Source organism: Bombina bombina, unplaced genomic scaffold (genome assembly GCF_027579735.1).
Source record: "Bombina bombina isolate aBomBom1 unplaced genomic scaffold, aBomBom1.pri scaffold_518, whole genome shotgun sequence".
In the NCBI taxonomy this organism is placed as follows: Eukaryota; Metazoa; Chordata; class Amphibia; order Anura; family Bombinatoridae; genus Bombina; species Bombina bombina.
The window spans coordinates 1-23,168 of NW_026511547.1; the positions used below are offsets into that span (position 1 = coordinate 1).

The 23,168-nt window shown below is 41.1% G+C and overlaps 2 protein-coding genes across 2 annotated transcripts in view; one reads left to right on the forward strand and one right to left on the reverse strand.

Annotated features, from left to right (window-relative positions):
- Positions 1 to 852: 852 nt before the first annotated feature.
- Positions 853 to 4,124, forward strand: LOC128643796 (putative synaptogyrin-2 like protein; the record flags this gene model as incomplete). Its single annotated transcript, XM_053696619.1, has 3 exons — positions 853 to 947; positions 2,321 to 2,479; positions 2,586 to 4,124. Coding segments are annotated over 3 exons (446 nt in total), but the record flags the coding sequence as incomplete, so codon positions are not given.
- A 1,674-nt stretch (positions 4,125 to 5,798) lies between these two features.
- LOC128643795 (thymidine kinase, cytosolic) overlaps positions 5,799 to 23,168 on the reverse strand; it is a 60,026-nt gene continuing 42,656 nt past the window's right edge. Inside the window, exon 7 of the mRNA XM_053696618.1 lies at positions 5,799 to 7,499. Coding sequence (XP_053552593.1) covers positions 7,311 to 7,499 — 189 coding nt within the window. The 3' untranslated portion in view covers positions 5,799 to 7,310. The remainder of the gene's footprint in view (positions 7,500 to 23,168) is intronic.

Consider the following 23,168-nt stretch of genomic DNA (forward strand, 5'->3'; position numbering starts at 1 on the left):
TCCAGCATCAGCCTGCATATAGAGTGTCACCGTTTCTGACCCCATAATGAAACCGGGTCACAATAAGTACACCAACCCACTGCTATTATATAGATAGTATAATAAAGCAAACAGGGAAATAAAACTTTGTTTTGTAAGTTAAGTACCCCACCTGTGGTTGAAGCAGCTAACGTCCAGTCTGTTCTGAGCTACACGGTCTTCCCAGAAAACAAAAAGACTGTACATACCGTAGTGCATCACCTCTTGTAGGTCTGTGGGGGACAAATAGGGGCCTTATGTGTATATCTTATAAGACCATCAGCAGGGCAGCACCAGCATGGGGAGTGAAGTGATGATGTAGAAAACTCCTCAGTTCCCATTGCTGAAACACCTGATGCTCCACTCTAAAAAAAGTTTAGATTCTTCAATCAAGAGTTTGTTTTTAAATGGTGCCAGTGAGTACTAACACCTCACTTTACCTCTTCCTATCACTAACACAGACAAAGAGAATCACTGGGTGGGAGGGAAGGGAGGAGCTATATATACAGCTCTGTTGTGGTGCTCTTTGCCTCCTCCTGCTGACCAGGAGGCGTAATCCCACAAGTAAGGATGAAATTTGTGTACTCGTCATATCTTGTAAAAGAAATAATGTTTGGAACAAGTCTATTCTCATCACCAAAGATTTCTCAATAAATGAGAAATACAACCAGATTGGTGGAACCATATTGGAATCCAAGCCAAGAGCAAGAAACCTTTAGTAGAGTCTCCTGGACCACCCTTAATCCTAAAAGATGAATTTACACAAATAAAAACAGCTTGATTCTTCAAAAGAAAAATTAACGCATTTTATCAACGTCACCTCTTTGTTCACAGGCATTGCCTATGACCTTGATGAAGCAATGACTTGTGCAGCAATTTCAGATGGAAATTGCACGAAACCGCAGGGCACTGCATTTGAGATAGAAAATGTAATGTATACCTCTTTAATCAATCTGCCTCACATATGGCAGAAGTTGCAAGGAACCGCAGGGCACTGCATTTGAGACAGAAAATGTAAAGTATACCTCTTTAATCAATCTGCCTCACCTAAGGCAGAATACTGAAAAAAGACTAAATGATAGATCGTACTCAATTAAAAGAAAGAACTTTACCCCAAATAAACAATGCTAGACCGCTGATATCACTCGCGGAAACACCACTCTCACTGTAATTACATAAACAAACAGAAAACATAAGATGTAATCTCTCGGTCCCCATTGTTGTAAGTATAGCCACCGGGAGCAATCGGACAGACTGAACAATTACAGTTTAAACAACTTCTCAGTCCAATTGTCTACAGTGGTTCCACTGTGTACTAGATGTCCCATAAAAGATCTTGCACAGTTTCTATGTCATCAGCACCCTTCTGAACAAAAAACACCGGGAGCCATAATGCTAGAAAGACAATCTCCCTGTATCCACATGTCTTAGAGCATACACTCTTGCACAGCTTGACAAAGTAAACCATGCTAGTGCCTGCGTCCTCACTGCCATCATGTCCCCTAATAACACTAGGGGAATCTAAGTCCAAGGGAGAGAGAGATGAACCAACGCAGCTCACAGACCACACTTTGAATCCGGAAATGCAATCCTCCGACCAGAACGCTAGCTTGTAGCGGGCGGAGTGAAGAGTCCAAGTTCAATGAGGTCAAATGAAAAATTAATAAAGTGCCCAAACTTTTTTCTGAGTTCCTTCTACCCCCAGAAATAAACTTTCATTTTCTGCCTGGCAGCAAGGCAGTTCTCCGGTTTAAGAGGTCTTCTCCCTCCCATGGACCTGGAAAAAAAACAAAAGTCCAGAGTAAAAATCCCTCAGGTTTTCTTGGTAAGGGCAGCATCAGAATATAGGAGGCGAAGTGAGAATTATGTCCCACAAGTTCCCATTGCTCTAAAGCCACCAAAAGCTCTACTGTAGAGACTGATATGGATTACGGCTACACCCTAGAACAAAGCAGCACTACTTTAAAAATAATAAACTCTTGATTGAAGAATTCTAAGTAACACCTCACTTTACCTCTTCCTATCACTAATGTAGGCAAAGAGAATGACTGGAGTGGGAGGGAAGGGAGGAGCTATTTAACAGCTCTGCTGTGGTGCTCTTTGCCTCCTCCTGCTGACTAGGAGGTGAATATCCCATTAGTAATTAAGATGATCCTTGGACTCATCGTGTCTTAAAAAAGAAATGGAAAAGTGCTCTGGTCACTAAGGGCTTAAATTACAGTAAATGGGGAGGGAATAATTATATTGTAGTTGTTCTCTTAACCATTAGAGAAGAATGGTAGTGGGTTGAAAGTACTATTAACTTCTTTATTTTATTGCAGGACTGTGGAGCTTCCTATGGTTTGTGGGATTTTGTTTTTTAACGAATCAGTGGTCAATAACAGATCCACATAGCTATTTAACTGGAGCAGACAATGCACGAGCTGCCATCGCATTCAGCTTCTTTTCTATTCTTACATGGGTATGTCTACAAAGATCTACTAGTTGGTGTGAATGAATGCATGTGTTTCTATAATTAAAGAGCATTGTGTTCAAATGAAATGATTCTAATTTTCCTCTGTTTGCAGATCCCACTGGCTTTTCTAGCATACAAGAGGTACACAGCAGGAGTGGATGATTTCAGTACAGACTATGTGGATCCATCCCAGGACACCACCACACCTTACTCCAGCTACCCAAACACTGTTAGTGACAGCTACCAGCAGCCCCCTTTTACCCAGAACTCCGACACAGGAGAGTATCAACCACCAGCATACTGAGCAGACCTCTACTGCAAAAGCTCAGGAAGAAAAAGTGATCAGCCACGGATCCAGTGGTTGAAAAAGTTTATTTTTTATTTTTGTTTAAATAACATAAGATTCTAAACCTGGATGCAACCTGCTCTTAGCTGTCATTTTATTCTTGTAGGAATCAGTTGTGAGCAGTGTACCTGTGGATACACAAGTGTTTCTAAATTTATAAGTGCCTATAGGGACTTAATTCTCAAGCTGACATTCTGTTTCTCTGTGTTGAATTCATTAGAAGTCATTTACACCTCTGTGAAGCAGATTTGGTCAGTGTTTGAGTAAAGTTTAATTTAGGTCCCGGATGATCTGTTTGCACTACCAAAATCACTAGTTTTATGTGCCTTACTGTATTGACTTAGCTGAAAAGCCATGTCCTTGTATGCTGTACACCAAGGAAGAAATTGTAAAAGCTATTTTTTTGTCTAATTTAATGCTGCATAATTAATGCAGCTTCTTAAAGTCACCTTGCCTATAACCGATGTATCCTTTACAATGGACACTTGTATTATTACCAGACAGGTTTGCCAGTTTGTATTGATTAAAAGCATTGCATTTTGTGTTGTCAGAGCTTGCAGTTTACAGACAGTGGGAGATGCTATTCAGATATGTTAAAGGTCATTTCTGATGATGCTTTTTAAGAGGGTAGCTTCTGGTTTTAAAGGGACAAGTATTTGAAAACACTGCAAATTGTCTAAATCTTCTATTTGATTTGCAGCATTTCCAGGTTACAGGAAGAAGCAAGGAAAACACTAGTGATTATTAATAAAAGTCTAAGCATGTAGTTTACACCATGGTGGAAAGGAACCAACTTTACCAGAGGTAAAGCTTACACTTTGGGCTCGATTTATCAAGCGAGGGCAGACAGTGGCGTACATATTTGCCCCAATTTGCCTCTGGCAGGCAGAATTTCCCATTGCATGCGAGTGCTATTTTGCGCCTGCGTGCAACACCTCTCCCTGCCCATGCACAACCAATCACGCGCGGGCAGGAGCCATCAGTCTCCCTGGTCGGATGAGAAAGGGGAGATTGAAATTCTACACCAAAGAGGCTGCTGAATACCACTGATGACCGATGCTTGATCCACTGACTGCAGTTGTAGGGGAGGAGAAGGCTTGATAAATCGAGCCCTTTATGTAAAAGCATTTTGTGTGGTTAAAGAATGACTTTTGCAGCTACGTTTAATCATAACCTTTTGTATGTTTAAACATGGGTTTTTTTTTTACCGTGCCAAATATATTTTAAGTTGTACCCGCAGAGCTTTAATTTGAAACGCCTGTACACCTGCTGCAAATGTAATAAAATCAACCTATTTTTTTTATATTTTTTTAAAAGGGCCATTATAGTGAAAAAAATAACTTGCATAGTTAGAGCCTGCAATTTTAAGACTAGAGATCCTGTAATGTTGCGTTTAACCTCAGCTGAAAACTGCCACTGACCTTATCAGTAACACTGCCTGCCCGTTCAACTAGAGCTGCTTATTGGGTCAGCAGCAGTTTTCCGCTAGGGACCAGCAGTGCTCTGCTATTCTAAAGCAATACTTCATTTGTGACTCCATTGTGAGGGCTAAAGATATAGCATTACAGGGTTATACATTTTAAAATTACATGCTCTAATTAGAGTATATACTTTTAACCTGTAATGGTCATTTTAAGTCTTAATTTAAAATTGACTTAAAATTACATGCTCTATCTGAATCTTGTAGATTTAATTTTGACTTTCCTATCCCTTTAATTAGAATATATACTTTTAACCTGTAATGGTCGTTTTAAGTCTTAAAGGGATAGGAAAGTCAAAATTAAATCTACAAGATTCAGATAGAGCATGTAATTTTAAGTCAATTTTAAATTAAGACTTAAAATGACCATTACAGGTTAAAAGTATATATTCTAATTAGAGTATGTAATTTTAAAGGGATAGGAAACCCCAACATTTTCTTTCATGATACGGATGGAACATACATTTTTAAAAAAACTTTCCAATTTATTTCTATTCTCAAATTTGCTTTATTCTATTGTAATTATTTGCTGAAGAAACAGCATTGCACTACTGGCAGCTAGCTCAACACATCTAATTAGCCAATCGCAAGAGACAAATGAGTGCAGGCACCAGTCAACTTTTACTTGTTAAGTATATGTGCATATTCTTTGTTCAACAAGGTATACCAAGAGAACAAACCAAATTTGAAAATGGAAGTTAATTTAAAATTGACTTAAAATTACATGCTCTATCTGAATCTTGTAGATTTAATTTTGACTTTCCTATCCCTTTAACTTCCATTTTCAAATTTGGTTTGTTCTCTTGGTATACCTTGTTGAACAAAGAATATGCACATATACTTAACAAGTAAAAGTTGACTGGTGCCTGCACTCATTTGTCTCTTGCGATTGGCTAATTAGATGTGTTGAGCTAGCTGCCAGTAGTGCGATGCTGTTTCTTCAGCAAATAATTACAATAGAATAAAGCAAATTTGAGAATAGAAATAAATTGGAAAGTTTTTTAAAAATGTATGTTCCATCCGTATCATGAAAGAAAATGTTGGGGTTTCCTGTCCCTTTAAAATTACATACTCTAATTAGAATATATACTTTTAATCTGTATTAGCCCTTTAAACTCTTATGTTGTACCAAATATTATTTTTCAATACTGCTAACAGAGCCTTCAGTGGTAATACTACTCCTTGTAAGAAGTAGTACCCCAATAAATATGTGGCTATTTAAAGCTGAATTCTACCTTCACTTATGTTGTGTGAAAAGCTTTTGTATACATTACACTTTTATACAAACTGCCTTGTATGGCGTGTACTAAACATACTAGTTGAGTACAGGAATGACCTGTAGTTTATTATTTCCAGTTTTTGAGTGGTCTATGCATAACACTGCTTTTAGGTAAAGATTAAATAATGGTGTTGGGTTTAAATTGGAATTTTCATGCATGTTTATTAATGCACAAAGTGTCACTTTTTTTTAAAAATAAAGGTTTCTAACACCAGTAAGCTGTTTTTTTTGTTTTAATGGTACATACATATATAAAATCACATTAAGAGAATTTACCCACTTTAAATGTTAAGCAGTAACCCATCCAGAGTATTTACGTACTTGACTTCTATCAGTCAGTATTAAAAACAAAACACAGTTCCAAAACAATGCAATGCGTTTAAAAACTATAAAAATATTTTTATATGCAGACCTTTGTGTGTTTAGTTAGTGATATATACTGTGCATATATTTAAATGAGTTGTATAACCCTTTAAGTTGATAGAGGGAAGAATAAGATACGGACAAGGGTCCTGACTTTCACTAACTTGTTAATGCTTCTAGCTTTTACTCAGTCTTTTTAAAGATTTGGAGAATCTGGGTATAAACACTAACTACACTACTAGAAGCGCAACCACTACATTTTGTAACAGCCATCGCATATGAAAAGATATACAGTAGATAATTTATGCTTCTGGGGCAAAGTTATTGGTCTTTTAGATTGAGAGGAGAAAACAAAAAATCCTATATGTTACTGCTATTAGAAATAGCAGTTGGGATAAACCACTAGAATTACAATACAAAACTATCAAAATAACTGGTGGTGGGTGGGATGTAGCTGACATTTATCGGAAGAGTATATTCTTGTCCAATCCTATATTATAAAAGACAAGAGTTTGTCTGAAGCCGTCATGCGCAGTTCAGACAAACTCTTGCCGCTGATCGCACGCGCACCCTCGCGCGCAGATGACCCCCCTTGCAGAAGCACCCTCGCACTCACTTAAACGCACGCGCACCCTAGCCGCCTATCACACCCTCGCACTCACTTAGCCGCACGCGCACCCACCCGACAGCAGCGCGAAACAGTTAGAGGAACGCTGCGGGGCAGCAGGATGTAAGGTGTTAAGGCAGTAGGCTGAAAGGTTGGCGCAGTGAGAGATGCACTGTTGGAGGTCAGCAGACTGAGTGGCTGGGGCAGTAAGGGGAGCACTAAGGGGGACAGTTAGAGGAACGCTGCGGGGCAGCAGGATGTAAGGTGTGAAGGCAGTAGGCTGAAAGGTTGGCGCAGTGAGAGCTGCACTGTTGGAGGTCAGCAGACTGAGTGGCTGGGGCAGTAAGGGGAGCACTAGGGGCAACAGGCAGAGAGGATGGGGTAGAAAGTGGTACACAGACAGTAGGTAAAGAGGGTGGGGCAAAAAGGGGGGCAGCATTATAAGAGGCTGGGAGTCAGTACTGCATGCCCAGAGGTGAGAGAGAGAGACACAGACAGAGAGAGGGGGAGAGAGAGAGAGAGAGAGAGGGGGACAGAGAGGGGGACACAGAGAGAGAGAGAGAGAGAGAGAGAGAGAGACAGAGAATTTAAATTAAATATAACACAACACGGCCCGTGTGAACGGGCTTTAGGACTAGTTTCATCATAATAAAAAAAGCAGTACAAGACTATTTCAAATATAAAAAGTTCATTAAATAGAAAGGTATGCCAAAGGAGATTTATCCAACTCCATGATTTGTAATTAAAGTATTTCACCACCTTCTAGCAACGCTGGCATGGGGCAAGAGGTTTTCGCGGAGAGGCAGCTGTGGTTAACCGTGCAGTTGTGAGACAGGGTGCGATATCCATAGCACTATAAGAGTTTTCTTTCCCCCCTGGCTGTGGTTGCTTCTGGAAGTAGCAGAGCCGGCAAACGGAATGATATTTATCAGCACCTCCAATCACCTCCACCTACAAAAAATAAATCACAATTCATTCAATAATATATTTTTAAGGTTTCAACAAAAAAAAAAAATTCTAGCAGACTAATTCATAAATCGTATTTTGTGTAGTAACCCCCTCTGTTGTATGATGGTAAGGTCAAAGTCATTGATGCATTTAGTAGCACTTTTGAAACTATCTGCCTAAGGTGAAAACGTACATGAGAACATTCCATTTGGCTGCAACCTCTAGCCTCTATTTGTAACTATTAATATTTATAAATAAACACAGCTTCAAGGGGAAAGTTTCTTTACTAAGTTAAAAAGATGACCGCATGAGAGCATTAGATTTCTCCCAACTTTGGAAAACAAAATAAAAAGCATGCTTTTCTTTCTAATGGCAGTGAAAGTCCGACATTCATAACCTATGGGAATTACTTCACCTGGACACCCCAAACAGCGTTAAATATCCCTACCACTTCCCCTACCCTCCAAGTAGATATTTCTTTTGCATGATGTACCGAGTCCACAGATTCATCCTAACTTGTGGGATATTGTCCTTCCTGACAGGAAGTAGCAATGAGAGCACCACAGCAGAGCTGTCTATATAGCTCCCCCCCATAACTCCACCCCCCAGTCATTCTCTTTGCTGGCTCTAAGCAGGAAGAGTAAAGAGAAGAAGTGTTTAACTGTTAGTTTCATTTTATCTTCAATCAAGTGTTTGTTATTTTTAAATGGTACCGGTGTTGTACTATTTACTCTCAGGCAGGACATAGATGAAGATTTCTGCCTGGAGGATGATGATCTTAGCTTCTGTGGGAACAGCAGTGGACCTTCGTTCCTCACACTGAAGTTTTCCTGTACTCCTCAGCATTTGTAACTGTTTCTTGCTATACAGCAATGAGGTATGTTCAGTCATATTTTCTGCAAAGACTGTGTTAACTCAGAAAGGCTGAGAGTGTCCCCATTAGGGGAAGGATAAGCAGTAATCCTAGTGTTATCAGAGGTTTTTACTAGCTTGCATAAAGGGTTAATTTTTTGTGGGCACTCAGTTTGTTATGTGAATTTGGGACAAACGTTTTTGTGTCTGGGAGTAACAATTTCTGTTTTATAAGACATTTGCTTGAGGGTTCTTTGGGGTTGTTTATAACCCACATGGCTTTCAGGCAGGGTTTGTTAGTTTTGTGTAGGCCCCAGCAACATCGAGTGAGGTGGGCGGAGCCTACATTTACAAGCAGCAAGCAACTTCTCCTGAGGGCCTGAGAGTCTTCTGAGGGACTAATTGAAGCTTTAAACCCTATATTATCGCTTCCTAAGGGCAGGTAGGGCCACAGCAGAGCTGTGGCAAGGTGCTAATAGGGGTTTTAACTGGTTTTAGACAAATTTCAATCCGGTTTTGTCATTTGTGGGTTTATTGCTTATTTACTTGTGGCGCAATCCTTCTAAGGCTTAGTGGGTACACTGTTAAAATTTCAGAAAAATTGAAGCAATTTTAACCTGTTTTGCAGTTTGTGTATGCCTTTTTTCTCTTAAAGGCACAGTACTGTTTTTGCAAATGGTGTTTTTTTCATTAAATAAAGTGTTTTCCAAGCTTGCTTCCTTTATTACTAGTCTGTTAAACATGTCTGACACTGAAGAAACTCATTGTTCAATTTGTTTAGAAGCCATTGTGGAACCCCCTCTTAGAATGTGTCCCACTTGTACTGATATGTCTATAAATTGCAAACAGCATATTTTGACATAAGAATTTGGCATTAAAATGATTCTCAGACAGAAGTAAATCAGTTTTTGCCATCTAGTTCTCCCCAAGTGTCACAACCAGTAGCGCCCGCACAAGCGACGCCAAGTACTTCTAGTGCGTCTAATTCTTTCACCTTGCAAGATATGGCTTCAGTTATGAATACTACCCTCACAGAGGTTTTATCTAAGCTGCCTGGGTTGCAAGGGAAGCGCAGTAGCTCTGGGTTAAGAACAAATGCTGAGCCTTCTGACGCTTTAGTAGCCGTATCCGATATTCCCTCACAATGTTCTGAAGTAGGGATGAGGGATTTGTTGTCTGAGGGAGAGATTTCTGATTCAGGAACGATGTTCTCTCAGAAAGATTCAGATATGACGGCATTTAAATTTAAGCTAGAGCACCTCCGCTTATTGCTCAGGGAGGTTTTAGCTACTCTGGAGGATTGTGACCCTATTATAGTCCCAGAGAAATTGTGTAAAAATGGACAAATATTTAGAGTTTCCTGTTTACACTGATGTGTTTCCAGTCCCTAAGAGGATTTCGGACATTGTGGTTTAAGAAAATGTTTCCCATTTCTGACACCATTAAGGACTCATGGCAGACGGTCCTTAAAGTGGAGGGAGCTATTTCTACCCTGGCTAAGCGTACAACTATACCTATTGAAGACAGTTGTGCTTTCATTGATCCTATGGATAAAAAAAAAAAAATGAGAGGGTCTCCTAAAGAAAATTTTTGTTCATCAAGGTTTTCTTCAACCTATAGCATGCATTGTTCCTGTAACCACGGCAGCTGCCTTTTGGTTTGAGGCTCTAGAAGAGGCTCTTCAGATGGAGACCCCACTAGATGATATTTAATTAAGTCTCTTAAGTTGGCCAATTCTTTTATTACAGACACCGCTTTTCATCTTGCTAAATTAGCGGCTAAGAATTTAGGTTTTGCCATTTTAGCGCGTAGAGCCTTATGGCTTAAGTCCTGGTCAGCTGATGTGTCATCTAAATCTAAGCTTTTGTCCATTCCTTTCAAAGGCAAGACCCTATTTGAGGCAGCATTGAAAGAGATCATTTCAGACATTACTGGAGGGAAGGGTCATACCCTCCCTCAGGATAAGTCAAACAAGGACCAAACAAAATAATTTTCGTTCCTTTCGAAACTTCAAGAGTAGTCCTTTTACCTCTTCCCCTGCTGCAAAGCAAGAGGGGAACTTTGCTCAATCCAATCCAACCTGGAGACCTAATCAGACATGGAACAAGGTAAACAGGCCAAAAAGCCTGCTGCTGCCACTAAGTCAGCATGAAGGGGTGGCCCCCGATCCGGGACCGGATCTAGTAGGGGGCAGACACTCTCTCTTTGCTCAGGCCTGGGCAAGAGACGTTCAGGATTCCTGGACAGTAGAAATTGTAACCCAGGGATACCTTCTAGATTTCAAGGATTCCCCTCCAAGGGGAAGGTTCCATCTTTCTCAGTTGTCTGTAAACCGACAAAAAGAGAGGCGTTCTTACGCTGTGTAGAAGACTTTACCATGGGAGTGATCTGCCCAGTTCCAAAAGCTGAACAGGGGCAGGGATTCAACTCCAATCTGTTTATAGTTCCCAAAAAGGAGGGAACCTTCAGACCAATTCTGAATCTCAGGATCCTAAACCAATTCCTAAGAGTTCCATCTTTCAAGATGGAGACCATTCGGACTATCTTACCATTGATCCAGGAGGGTCAATATATATGACCATCATGGACTTAAAGGATGCGTATCTGCACATTCCTATCCACAAAGATCATCACCAGTTCCTCAGGTTCGCCTTTCTGGACAAGCATTATCAGTTTGTGGCTCTTCCTTTCAGGTTGGCCACAGCGCCGCAAATCTTCAAAGGTGCTAGGGTTCTAAGGCCACGGGGCATAGCAGTGGCGCCTTATCTAGACGACATTCTAATTCAAGCGTAGTCCTTCCAACTAGCCAAGTCTCACACGGACTTAGTGTTGGCCTTTCTAAGGTCTCACGGGTGGAAAGTGAACCAAAAAAAAAAAAAGTTCTTTTCCCCCCTCACAAGAGTTTCATTTCTAGGGACTCTGATAGACTCGGTGGACATGAAAATATTTCTGACGGAGGTCAGGAAATCAAAGATTTTAACCACCTGCCGAGCTCTTCATTCCATTCCTCAGCCGTCAGTGGCTCAGTGTATGGAGGTAAATCGGACTAATGGTAGCCGCACAGGATAATCTGTCCCAGGGAATGTGTTTCCGCAGGCCAGAATTGGTCATAGTGACGACAGTCTTCTGGGCTGGGGTGCAGTCTGGATTTCCCTGAAAGCTCAGGGTTTGTGGACTCGGGAGGAGGCTCTCCTACCGATAAATATTCTGGAATTAAGAGCGATATTCAATGCTCTCCAGGCATGGCCTCAGCTGGCTTCGGCCAGATTCTGCAGGTTTCAGTCGGACAACATCACGACTGTGGCTTATATCAATCATCAGGGCGGAACAAAGAGTTCCTTAGCAATGATAGAGGTCTCAGGGATAATCCAATGGGCAGAGTCTCACTCTTGCCATCTGTCAGTGATCTATATCCCAGGTGTAGAGAACTGGGAGGCAGATTTTCTAAGTCAGACTTTTCATCCGGGGGAGTGGGAACTCCATCCGGAGGTGTTTGCTCAGCTGGTTCGGCTATCGGGCACACCAGAGTTGGATCTGATGGCGTCTCGTCAGAACGCCAAACTTCCTTGTTACGGCTCCAGGTCAAGGGATCCTCAGGCTGTACTGATAGATGCTCTAGCAGTACCCTGGCTTATGTGTTTCCATCTTTCCGTCTCCTTCCACGTCTGATTGCCAGAATCAAACAGGAGAGAGCATCTGATTGTGATGGTGCCTGCGTGGCCACGCAGGACTTGGTATGCAGACCTGGTGGACATATCATCCCTTCCACCATGGTCTCTACCATCGAGACAGGACCTTCTGATTCAAAGTCCATTCAAGCATCCAAATCTAATTTCTCTGCAACTGACTGCTTGGAGATTGAACGCTTGATTCTATCAAAGCGGGGTTTCTCCGAGTCAGTCATAAATACCTTGATTCAGGCTCGAAAGCCTGTTACCAGGAAAATTTATCACAAGATATGGCGTAAATATCTTTTTTGGTGCGAATCCAAAGGCTTCTCCTGGAGTAAAATCAGGATTCCTAGGATTTTGTCTTTTCTCCAAGAGGGATTGGAGAAAGGATTATCAGCTAGTTCCCTAAGGGACAGATATCTGCTCTGTCTATTTTGTTGCACAAGCATCTGGCAGATGTTCAGGCTTTAGTTAGAATTAAGCCTGTGTTTAAAACTATTGCTCCGCCATGGAGTCTAAATTTAGTTCTTAGAGTTCTTCAGGGGGTTCCGTTTGAACCCATGCATTCCAAAGATATTAAGCTTTTATCTTGGAAAGTTTTGTTCCTAGTTGCTCTCTCTACAGCTCGAAGAGTTTCTGAACTATCTGCATTACAATGTGACTCTCCTTATCTTGTGTTCCATGCTGATAAGATGGTTTTGCGTACCAAGACTGGGTTCCTACCTAAGGTTGTTACTAACAGGAATATCAATCAAGAAATTGTTGTTCCTTCTCTGTGTCCTAATCCTTCTTGTAAGAAGGAACGTCTGTTGCACAACTTGGACGTGGTTTGTGCTTTGAAATTTTATTTGCAGGCAACCAACGATTTTCGTCAAACATCTTCTTTGTTTGTTGTCTATTCTGGAAAACGTAGGGGTCAAAAGGCTACGGCGACTTCTCTTTCCTTTTGGCTGAAAAGCATCATCCGTTTTATGAGACTGTACAGCAGCTTCCTGAAAGGATTACAGCTCATTCTACTAGAGCAGTAGCTTCCACATGGGCTTTTAAAAATGCTTCTGTTGAACAGATTTGTAAGGCTGCGAGTTGGTTGTCGCTTCATACCTTTTCAAAATGTTATAAATTTGATACTTTTGCTTCTTCGGAGGCTATTTTTGGGAGAAAGGTTTTGCAAGCAGTGGTGCCTTCAGTTTAGGTTCCTGTCTTGTCCCTCCCTTCATCCGTGCCCTAAAGCTTTGGTATTGATATCCCACAAGTTAGGATGAATCCGTGGACTCGGTACATCACAAAAGAAAGAAATTTATCAGGTAAGCATAATTTTTGTTTTGCCTCGTTTCATGGAGGTAGGGAAAGAGAGGTGCTCTGCTGAAGATTCTGAATTTTATTATTCTCTCTTGCAGGAAACTATACATTGAGAACAGGGAAGTTGTAGAAAGTCATGTAATTATCTTAGTAGAGTTTTGGTGTATTTTACATCTTAATGGGAGGAGAGTCCACGCCTTCATTACTTGTGGGAATTAAGAACTTGGCCACCAGGAGGAGGCAAAGACATCCCATCCCAGCCAAAGGCTTAAATACCTTCCCCTGTCATTTTTTTGCCTTTCGTCACAGGAGGTTGGCAGAGAAGCGTCGGAAGATTAAAGATAGTCTCTTATGGAGGGTAATACTCTTCGGAATGGGACTGGAGTTTTAAGTAATCCTGTCAGCCTCTCAGTGAGAGCTTGGATAAAAGTGAGTCCGGAGATGCAGGGAGTGTCTTCCTGTGAAACCATCTTGACTCATATTAACAGCTCCACAAGCAATCAGCGTTGACAAGTTTCGCTGCCTACTTTCTGCTCAAGTCCATGTCAGGAGCGATGCTACTACCCTGTCACACCTGAAAGGCCGTGTTCCTGTTCCACGGCGTAGATTCTGGTAAGATTGTTTCATTTATACACATATAATGCAAGAAGACAGGGTCACAGTGCATCTCCTTTTATCTGTATAGAATCAAGGGTTAATATCCTCAGAAACGGGGGGGGGGGGGGGGGGGATTTATGCATAATATTCTTTGTGTTTAAAGCTGCGATATGTGTGAGATGAGGCTCTGTCAATGTGTAAACAGTCAGTTTCCTTAGGGAGTATAAAAGGGGCCATTTAAATTTCTATCTAGTCCGCAATAAAGGCACAAGCTATGGAGGACTCCGATATGTTAGAGGGTACTCCCTCCTTATCCACATCTAATAACCGTTTATTGTGAGGAGGTTCCAGTTGATCCGCATGCTCAACTATATTCCACATGCTTTGATAAGATTGCAATATCTAAAAAGAATAAGATTTTTAGTACAACCGAGCCGTCCATCTGAGGGTTCTCCGTCCCGCGAGGTGCGTTCCCTACATTCATCTTCCATTACACACGCAGCTTCGAAGGGCATTACTGATCCTCCAGCAGGAGGGGCCCTTTGGCCGCCAGATTTCGCTGATTAGTTAAAAATGGCAGTTTCTGCTGCCTTCAATGCCTTATCACGCCCTGCTCAAGTGCAAGGAGAAACATAGCTATCTGTCGCAGGGGTCATCTACTCCGTTGGATATCTCAGATTATCCGCTGATGAGGGAGACAGACTCTTCGGAGGGCGCTTTTTCTGGGTCAGAATCTGCTACAGCTAGACGTCCAGCTGCGGAGGAGCCATATTTTAAAGTTTAAGATGGAGCATTTGCACTTTCTGCTGAAAGAGGCGTTTGCTACATTGGAGGTTACGGAACCCGAAACTGCTGGAGGAACCTTCTATCCCTAAAGCTAGATAGGGTTTACGAGGACAGGGTGGTGCCTCAGACCTTCCCAGTCCCCGTTAAGATGGCTAATATTATTAAAAACAAATGGGAGAAACTTGACTCGTCCTTCCCCCCCCATCTACTGTTTCCCGTCCCGGACTCGCAGCTTGAGCTGTGGGGGGTCATCCCTAAAGTGGATGGAGCAATAGCCATGCTTGCTAAGCGCACAACTATCCCACTCGAGGATAGTTTTCGTTCAAGGAGCTCATGGTTAAAAAAACTGGAATCCATGTTGAGAAAGAGGTTTCAACTCACGGGGTTCTTTTTTTTTGCAGCGGTTGCTGCAGCTGCTACCTACTGGTGTGACGCTCTGTCAGCTATGGTCGAGGTGGAGACTCCCCTTGAGGAGATACAGGAACGAATTAAGGCCTTAAGGGTAACCAATTCTTTCATCTGTGACGCAAATATGCAGATTTGCCTAAATGCCAAGACATCAGGTTTTTCTGTTCTAGGCCGTAGGACTCTGTGGTTAAAGTCGTGGTCTGCTGACATGACTTCAAGCATAGATTACTATCCCTCCCATTTCAGCGGAAAGATCTTTTTGGTCCAGACCTGGATTCGATCATATCCACGGTCACGGGAGGAAAGGCTGCATTCCTACTGCAGGATAAGAAGAATAAGCTTAAGGGGTCTACTTTTAATCCCTTTCATTCAGACAAGTCTCAACGCCAGCAGCGAAAACAGAGCAGTCCAAGGGATCTTGGAAGCCAGCTCAATCTTGGAACAAGGCCAAGCAGAGCAAGAAGCCCGCCAAGACAAAATTGGCAGTCCCCGATCTGTCTCTGGATCGCGTAGGGGGCAGACTCTTCTCGCGGACACTTGGATGAGGGACGTTCAGGACCCTTGGGTTCTGGAGGTCATCACTCATGGTTACAGGATAGGGTTCAAGACTCATTCGCCCAGGGACAGATTCTTCCTATCAAGACTGGAGAAGACACGCCTTTCTACAGTGTGTGAGGGATCTCTCCTCTCTGAGTAATCGCTCCAGTCCCTCTAGCAGAAAGAGGTCTGGGGTATTATTCAAACCTTTTCGTGGTCCCAAAGAAGGAGGGCACGTTTCGCCCGATTCTAGACCTAAAGTGCCTAAACAAATTTCTGTCAGTCCCACCGTTCAAGATGGAGACGATCAGGTCTATTCTGCCCCTAGTTCAAGAGGGACAGTTCATGACTACAATAAATTTAAAGGATACTTACCTTCACATGCCAATCCACAAAGATCACTTCAGGTTCCTAAGATTTGCATTTCTGGACCAACCATTCCAGTTCGTGGCCCTACCGTTCGGCCTTGCGACTGCCCCAAGAGTCTTTACGAAGGTCCTCGGAGCGCTGCTCACGGTAGCGAGAGGTATTGCAGTGGCACCTTATCTGGACGACATCCTGATCCAGGCGCCGTCCTGCAGAGGAACATTCGAGGGCTCTTCTCCTTCGATCTCATGGATGGAAGATAAATGAGAGTTCCCTGCAACAGAGTGTAATTCCTGGGTACGATAATAGACTCCATATCCATGAAGATATTCCTGACAGATCAGAGACGTTGCAAGATTGCGTCCAGCTGTCTTGCCCTTCAGGCCTCCTCAAAGCCATCTGTGGACCAGTGTATGGAAGTGATTGGGCTCATAGTATCCAGCATAGATGCACAACCAGCCAAAAAAGACCCAGACTGGCTCTTCCATAACTACTTTGAGATAGTTAAAAATTTCTTCACAGCAGAATTGGAAACACATGATTACACAGGTGTGGAATAAAGGGTCTACACCATTCAGAAGGGGTAGTAGGGCAGCGGTTAACCAATTAGAAAATAAAGCGGTATATTTATATGAGAAGGTAACTCCTAGATTTTATCTATGACTACGGGTACAGCCGAAACACGTCAGTGGTAAGGCGTACCTCATGTTTGCTGTTACCAACCTGTAGGTGCACGTTTTGACCTATATTTCTAATTAATCTTGTCAGATAAGAAAGTTAAAACTTCAAAATTTCTTCAAAGTCATTTTGGAGGAGCCGGTCTAGGTCTTTTTTGGCTGGTTGTGCACAAGTGGATTTTCCACCACAGGGTTCTCCTTGATACACAACGGAATTTGACCTTCCTACCCGGAACCTCAAGTGTGGGCAGAACTGCAGTGAAAGCAGAGCGAAGGAGACGCCAAGTAAAGTCCGTTCCAGTTTCTTTACCTTTTATGTAAGGTGTTTTGACACCAACATTGATCCGGAATGTATATACATACGTAAAAGTTCCTAACTACTAGAATCTTTTCCAACACTTAACTTTGCCTACATTAGAGCAAGGAAGTGGTAAAGAGAATGATTGGAGTTGGAGGGAAGGGAGGTGATATTTAACAGCTTTGCTGTGGTGCTCTTTGCCGCCTCCTGCTGGGCAGGAGTGATATTCCCAATAGTAATTAGATGATCCGTGGACTTGTGTCATTAGAAAGGATAGATATGTACACACATTTAGACATAAGTGCATTACAGCCTTTTGCCGTAAAGTAGATAAAACAAAAAACATGTAAACAAATTTTTGCAATATTCTTATTAAAGTTTTTAACTATTTACAGGAAAATATTTCAGCCATTCGATATAGGGCCCTTTTCAAGAAAGAGGCCCTTTATTGAAGGGCTGAAATGTGTCGACTAATTTAGTTTTGAGTGCCTATCGCAAACATCTGCTGGTAAGCAGATACATTGTTTGCGCTCTACGCACATTTTTTTTTTATAGGCATTAAAAAACAAAAACAAAAACACATTTGAGTAGATTATTCACTTGACTTGGGATATAGCACTACACAAACAAAAAAGCAGATAATGTGAAGCGCCAAAATGCTAGTTATAGTGGCTTAAAATTTAAAGTTGAAAAAAAGAATTATATATAATTAATGAGTAGTCTCTAATCCATATATTTTGAGAATGATAGAAAAAGTGGCTACAGCAATATAGACCAACTGTGATATAAGGTGCAAAAAAGCAAGTTTGTAAAAACAATTAATAGGTAATATAAAAAAAATGTGTTGAATCAATAAGTGACATTAAAATCACATACGATTTATTTATGAATTTAAAAACACAAAACAAGAAATTCATGCATGATTATATAAAAAACATAATTTATGTAAGAACTTACCTGATAAATTCATTTCTTTCATATTAACAAGAGTCCATGAGCTAGTGACGTATGGGATATACATTCCTACCAGGAGGGGCAAAGTTTCCCAAACCTTAAAATGCCTATAAATACACCCCTCACCACACCCACAAATCAGTTTAACGAATAGCCAAGAAGTGGGGTGATAAGAAAAAAGTGCGAAGCATATAAAATAAGGAATTGGAATAATTGTGCTTTATACAAAAAAAATCATAACCACCACAAAAAAGGGTGGGCCTCATGGACTCTTGTTAATATGAAAGAAATGAATTTATCAGGTAAGTTCTTACATAAATTATGTTTTCTTTCATGTAATTAACAAGAGTCCATGAGCTAGTGACGTATGGGATAATGAATACCCAAGATGTGGATCTTTCCACACAAGAGTCACTTAGAGAGGGAGGGATAAAATAAAGACAGCCAATTCCTGCTGAAAATAATCCACACCCAAAATAAAGTTTAATGAAAAACATAAGCAGAAGATTCAAACCGAAACCACTGCCTGAAGTACCTTTCTACCAAAAACTGCTTCAGAAGAAGAGAATACATCAAAATGGTAGAATTTAGTAAAAGTATGCAAAGAGGACCAAGTCGCTGCTTTGCAAATCTGATCAACTGAAGCTTCATTCCTAAACGCCCAGGAAGTAGAAACTGACCTAGTAGAATGAGCTGTAATCCTCTGAGGCGGAGTCTTACCCGATTTAACATAGGCAAGATGAATTAAAGATTTCAACCAGGATGCCAAAGAAATGGCAGAAGCTTTCTGGCCTTTTCTAGAACCAGAAAAGATGACAAATAGACTAGAAGTCTTTCGGAAAGATTTAGTAGCTTCAACATAATATTTCAAAGCTCTAACAACATCCAAAGAATGTAACGATTTCTCCTTAGAATTCTTAGGATTAGGACATAATGAAGGAACCACGATTTCTCTACTAATGTTGTTGGAATTCACAACCTTAGGTAAAAATTGAAAAGAAGTTCGCAACACCGCCTTATCCTGATGAAAAATCAGAAAAAGGAGACTCACAAGAAAGAGCAGATAATTCAGAAACTCTTCTGGCAGAAGAGATGGCCAAAAGGAACAAAAAACTTTCCAAGAAAGCAATTTAATGTCCAATGAATGCATAGGTTCAAACGGAGGAGCTTGAAGAGCTCCCAGAACCAAATTCAAACTCCATGGAGGAGAAATTGATTTAATGACAGGTTTTATACGAACCAAAGCTTGTACAAAACAATGAATATCAGGAAGAATAGCAATCTTTCTGTGAAAAAGAACAGAAAGAGCAGAGATTTGTCCTTTCAAGGAACTTGCGGACAAACCCTTATCTAAACCATCCTGAAGAAATTGTAATATTCTCGGAATTCTAAAAGAATACCAAGAAAAATGATGAGTAAGACACCAAGAAATATAAGTCTTCCAGACTCTATAATATATCTCTCTAGATACAGATTTACGAGCCTGTAACATAGTATCAATCACAGAGTCAGAGAAACCTCTTTGACTAAGAATCAAGCGTTCAATCTCCATACCTTTAAATTTAAGGATTTCAGATCCGGATGGAAAAAAGGACCTTGCGACAGAAGGTCTGGTCTTAACGGAAGAGTCCATGGTTGGCAAGATGCCATCCGGACAAGATCCGCATACCAAAACCTGTGAGGCCATGCCGGAGCTATTAGCAGAACAAACGAGCAATCCCTCAGAATCTTGGAGATTACTCTTGGAAGAAGAACTAGAGGCGGAAAGATATAGGCAGGATGATACTTCCAAGGAAGTGATAATGCATCCACTGCCTCCGCCTGAGGATCCCGGGATCTGGACAGATACCTGGGAAGTTTCTTGTTTAGATGAGAGGCCATCAGATCTATCTCTGGAAGCCCCCACATTTGAGCAATCTGAAGAAATACCTCTGGGTGAAGAGACCATTCGCCTGGATGCAACGTTTGGCGACTGAGATAATCCGCTTCCCAATTGTCTACACCTGGGATATGAACCGCAGAGATTAGACAGGAGCTGGATTCCGCCCAAACCAAAATTCGAGATACTTCTTTCATAGCCAGAGGACTGTGAGTCCCTCCTTGATGATTGATGTATGCCACAGTTGTGACATTGTCTGTCTGAAAACAAATGAACGATTCTCTCTTCAGAAGAGGCCAAAACTGAAGAGCTCTGAAAATTGCACGGAGTTCCAAAATATTGATCGGTAATCTCACCTCCTGAGATTCCCAAACTCCCTGTGCCGTCAGAGATCCCCACACAGCTCCCCAACCTGTGAGACTTGCATCTGTTGAAATTACAGTCCAGGTCGGAAGAACAAAAGAAGCCCCCTGAATTAAACGATGGTGATCTGTCCACCACGTTAGAGAGTGTCGAACAATCGGTTTTAAAGATATTAATTGATATATCTTCGTGTAATCCCTGCACCATTGGTTCAGCATACAGAGCTGAAGAGGTCGCATGTGAAAACGAGCAAAGGGGATCGCGTCCGATGCAGCAGTCATAAGACCTAGAATTTCCATGCATAAGGCTACCGAAGGGAATGATTGTGACTGAAGGTTTCGACAAGCTGTAATCAATTTTAGACGTCTCTTGTCTGTTAAAGACAGAGTCATGGACACTGAATCTATCTGGAAACCCAGAAAGGTTACCCTTGTTTGAGGAATCAAAGAACTTTTTGGTAAATTGATCCTCCAACCATGATCTTGAAGAAACAACACAAGTCGAATCGTATGAGACTCTGCTAAATGTAAAGACTGAGCAAGTACCAAGATATCGTCCAAATAAGGAAATACCACAATACCCTGTTCTCTGATTACAGACAGAAGGGCACCGAGAATCTTTGTGAAAATTCTTGGAGCTGTAGCAAGGCCAAACGGTAGAGCCACAAATTGGTAATGCTTGTCTAGAAAAGAGAATCTCAGGAACTGAAAATGATCTGGATGAATCGGAATATGCATCCTGTAAATCTATTGTGGACATATAATTCCCCTGCTGAACAAAAGGCAATATAGTCCTTACAGTTACCATCTTGAACGTTGGTATCCTTACATAACGATTCAATAATTTTAGATCCAGAACTGGTCTGAAGGAATTCTCCTTCTTTGGTACAATGAAGAGATTTGAATAAAACCCCATCCCCTGTTCCGGAACTGGAACTGGCATAATTACTCCAGTCAACTCTAGATCTGAAACACAATTCAGAAATGCTTGAGCTTTCACTGGATTTACTGGGACACGGGAAAGAAAAAATCTCTTTGCAGGAGGTCTCATCTTGAAACCAATTCTGTACCCTTCTGAAACAATGCTCTGAATCCAAAGATTGTGAACAGAATTGATCCAAATTTCTTTGAAAAAACGTAACCTGCCCCCTACCAGCTGAACTGGAATGAGGGCCGTACCTTCATGTGAACTTAGAAGCAGGCTTTGCCTTTCTAGCAGGCTTGGATTTATTCCAGACTGGAGATGGTTTCCAAACTGAAACTGCTCCTGAGGACGAAGGATCAGGCTTTTGTTCTTTGTTGAAACGAAAGGAACGAAAACGATTGTTAGCCCTGTTTTTACCTTTAGATTTTTTATCCTGTGGTAAAAAAGTCCCTTTCCCACCAGTAACAGTTGAAATAATAGAATCCAACTGAGAACCAAATAATTTGTTTCCCTGGAAAGAAATGGAAAGTAGAGTTGATTTAGAAGCCATATCAGCATTCCAAGTTTTAAGCCATAAAGCTCTTCTGGCTAAGATAGCTAGAGACATAAACCTAACATCAACTCTAATAATATCAAAAATGGCATCACAGATAAAATTATTAGCATGCTGAAGAAGAATAATAATATCATGAGAATCACGATTTGCTACTTGTTGCGCTAGGGTTTCCAACCAAAAAGTTGAAGCTGCAGCAACATCAGCCAATGATATAGCAGGTCTAAGAAGATTACCTGAACACAGATAAGCTTTTCTTAGAAAGGATTCAATTTTTCTATCTAAAGGATCCTTAAACGAGGTACCATCTGACGTAGGAATGGTAGTACGTTTAGCAAGGGTAGAAATAGCCCCATCAACTTTAGGGATTTTGTCCCAAAATTCTAACCTGTCAGGCGGAACAGGATATAATTGCTTAAAACGTTTAGAAGGAGTAAATGAATTACCCAATTTATCCCATTCTTTGGAAATCACTGCAGAAATAGCATTAGGAACAGGAAAAACTTCTGGAATAACCGCAGGAGCTTTAAAAACCTTATCCAAACGTATAGAATTAGTATCAAGAGGACTAGAATCCTCTATTTCTAAAGCAATTAGTACTTTAAGTAAAGAGCGAATAAATTCCATCTTAAATAAATATGAAGATTTATCAGCATCAATCTCTGAGATAGAATCCTCTGAACCAGAAGAGTCCAAAGAATCAGAATGATGGTGTTCATTTAAAAATTCATCTGTAGAGAGAGAAGATTTAAAAGACATTTTACGTTTACTAGAAGGAGAAATAACAGACAAAGCCTTCTTACAAAATCTCTTATGTTATCAGGAACATTCTGCACCTTAGATGTTGAGGGAACTGCAACAGGCAATGGTACATTACTAAAGGAAATATTATCTGCTTTAACAAGTTTGTCATGACAATTATTACAAACAGCTGGAGGAATAGCTACCAAAAATTTACAGCAGATACACTTAGCTTTGGTAGATCCAGCAGGCAGTGATTTTCCTGTAGTATCTTCTGGCTCAGATGCAACGTGAGACATCTTGCAATATGTAAGAGAAAAAAAAAACATATAAAGCAAAATAGATCAAATTCCTTATAAGACAGTTTCAGGAATGGGAAAGAATGCCAAATATCAAGCTTCTAGCAACCAGAAGCAAATGAAAAATGAGACTGAAATAATGTGGAGACAAAAGCGACGCCCATATTTTTTAGCGCCAAATAAGACGCCCACATTATTTGGCGCCTAAATGCTTTTGGCGTCAAAAATGACGCCACATCCGGAACGCCGACATCTTTGGCGCAAAATAACGTCAAAAAATGACGTAACTTCCGGCGACACGTATGACGCCGGAAACGGAAAAGAATTTTTGCGCCAAAAAAGTCCGCGCCAAAAATGACGCAATAAAATGAAGCATTTTCAGCCCCCGCGAGCCTAACAGCCCACAGGGAAAAAAGTCAAATTTTTGAGGTAAGAAAAATATGATAATTCAATGCATAATCCCAAATA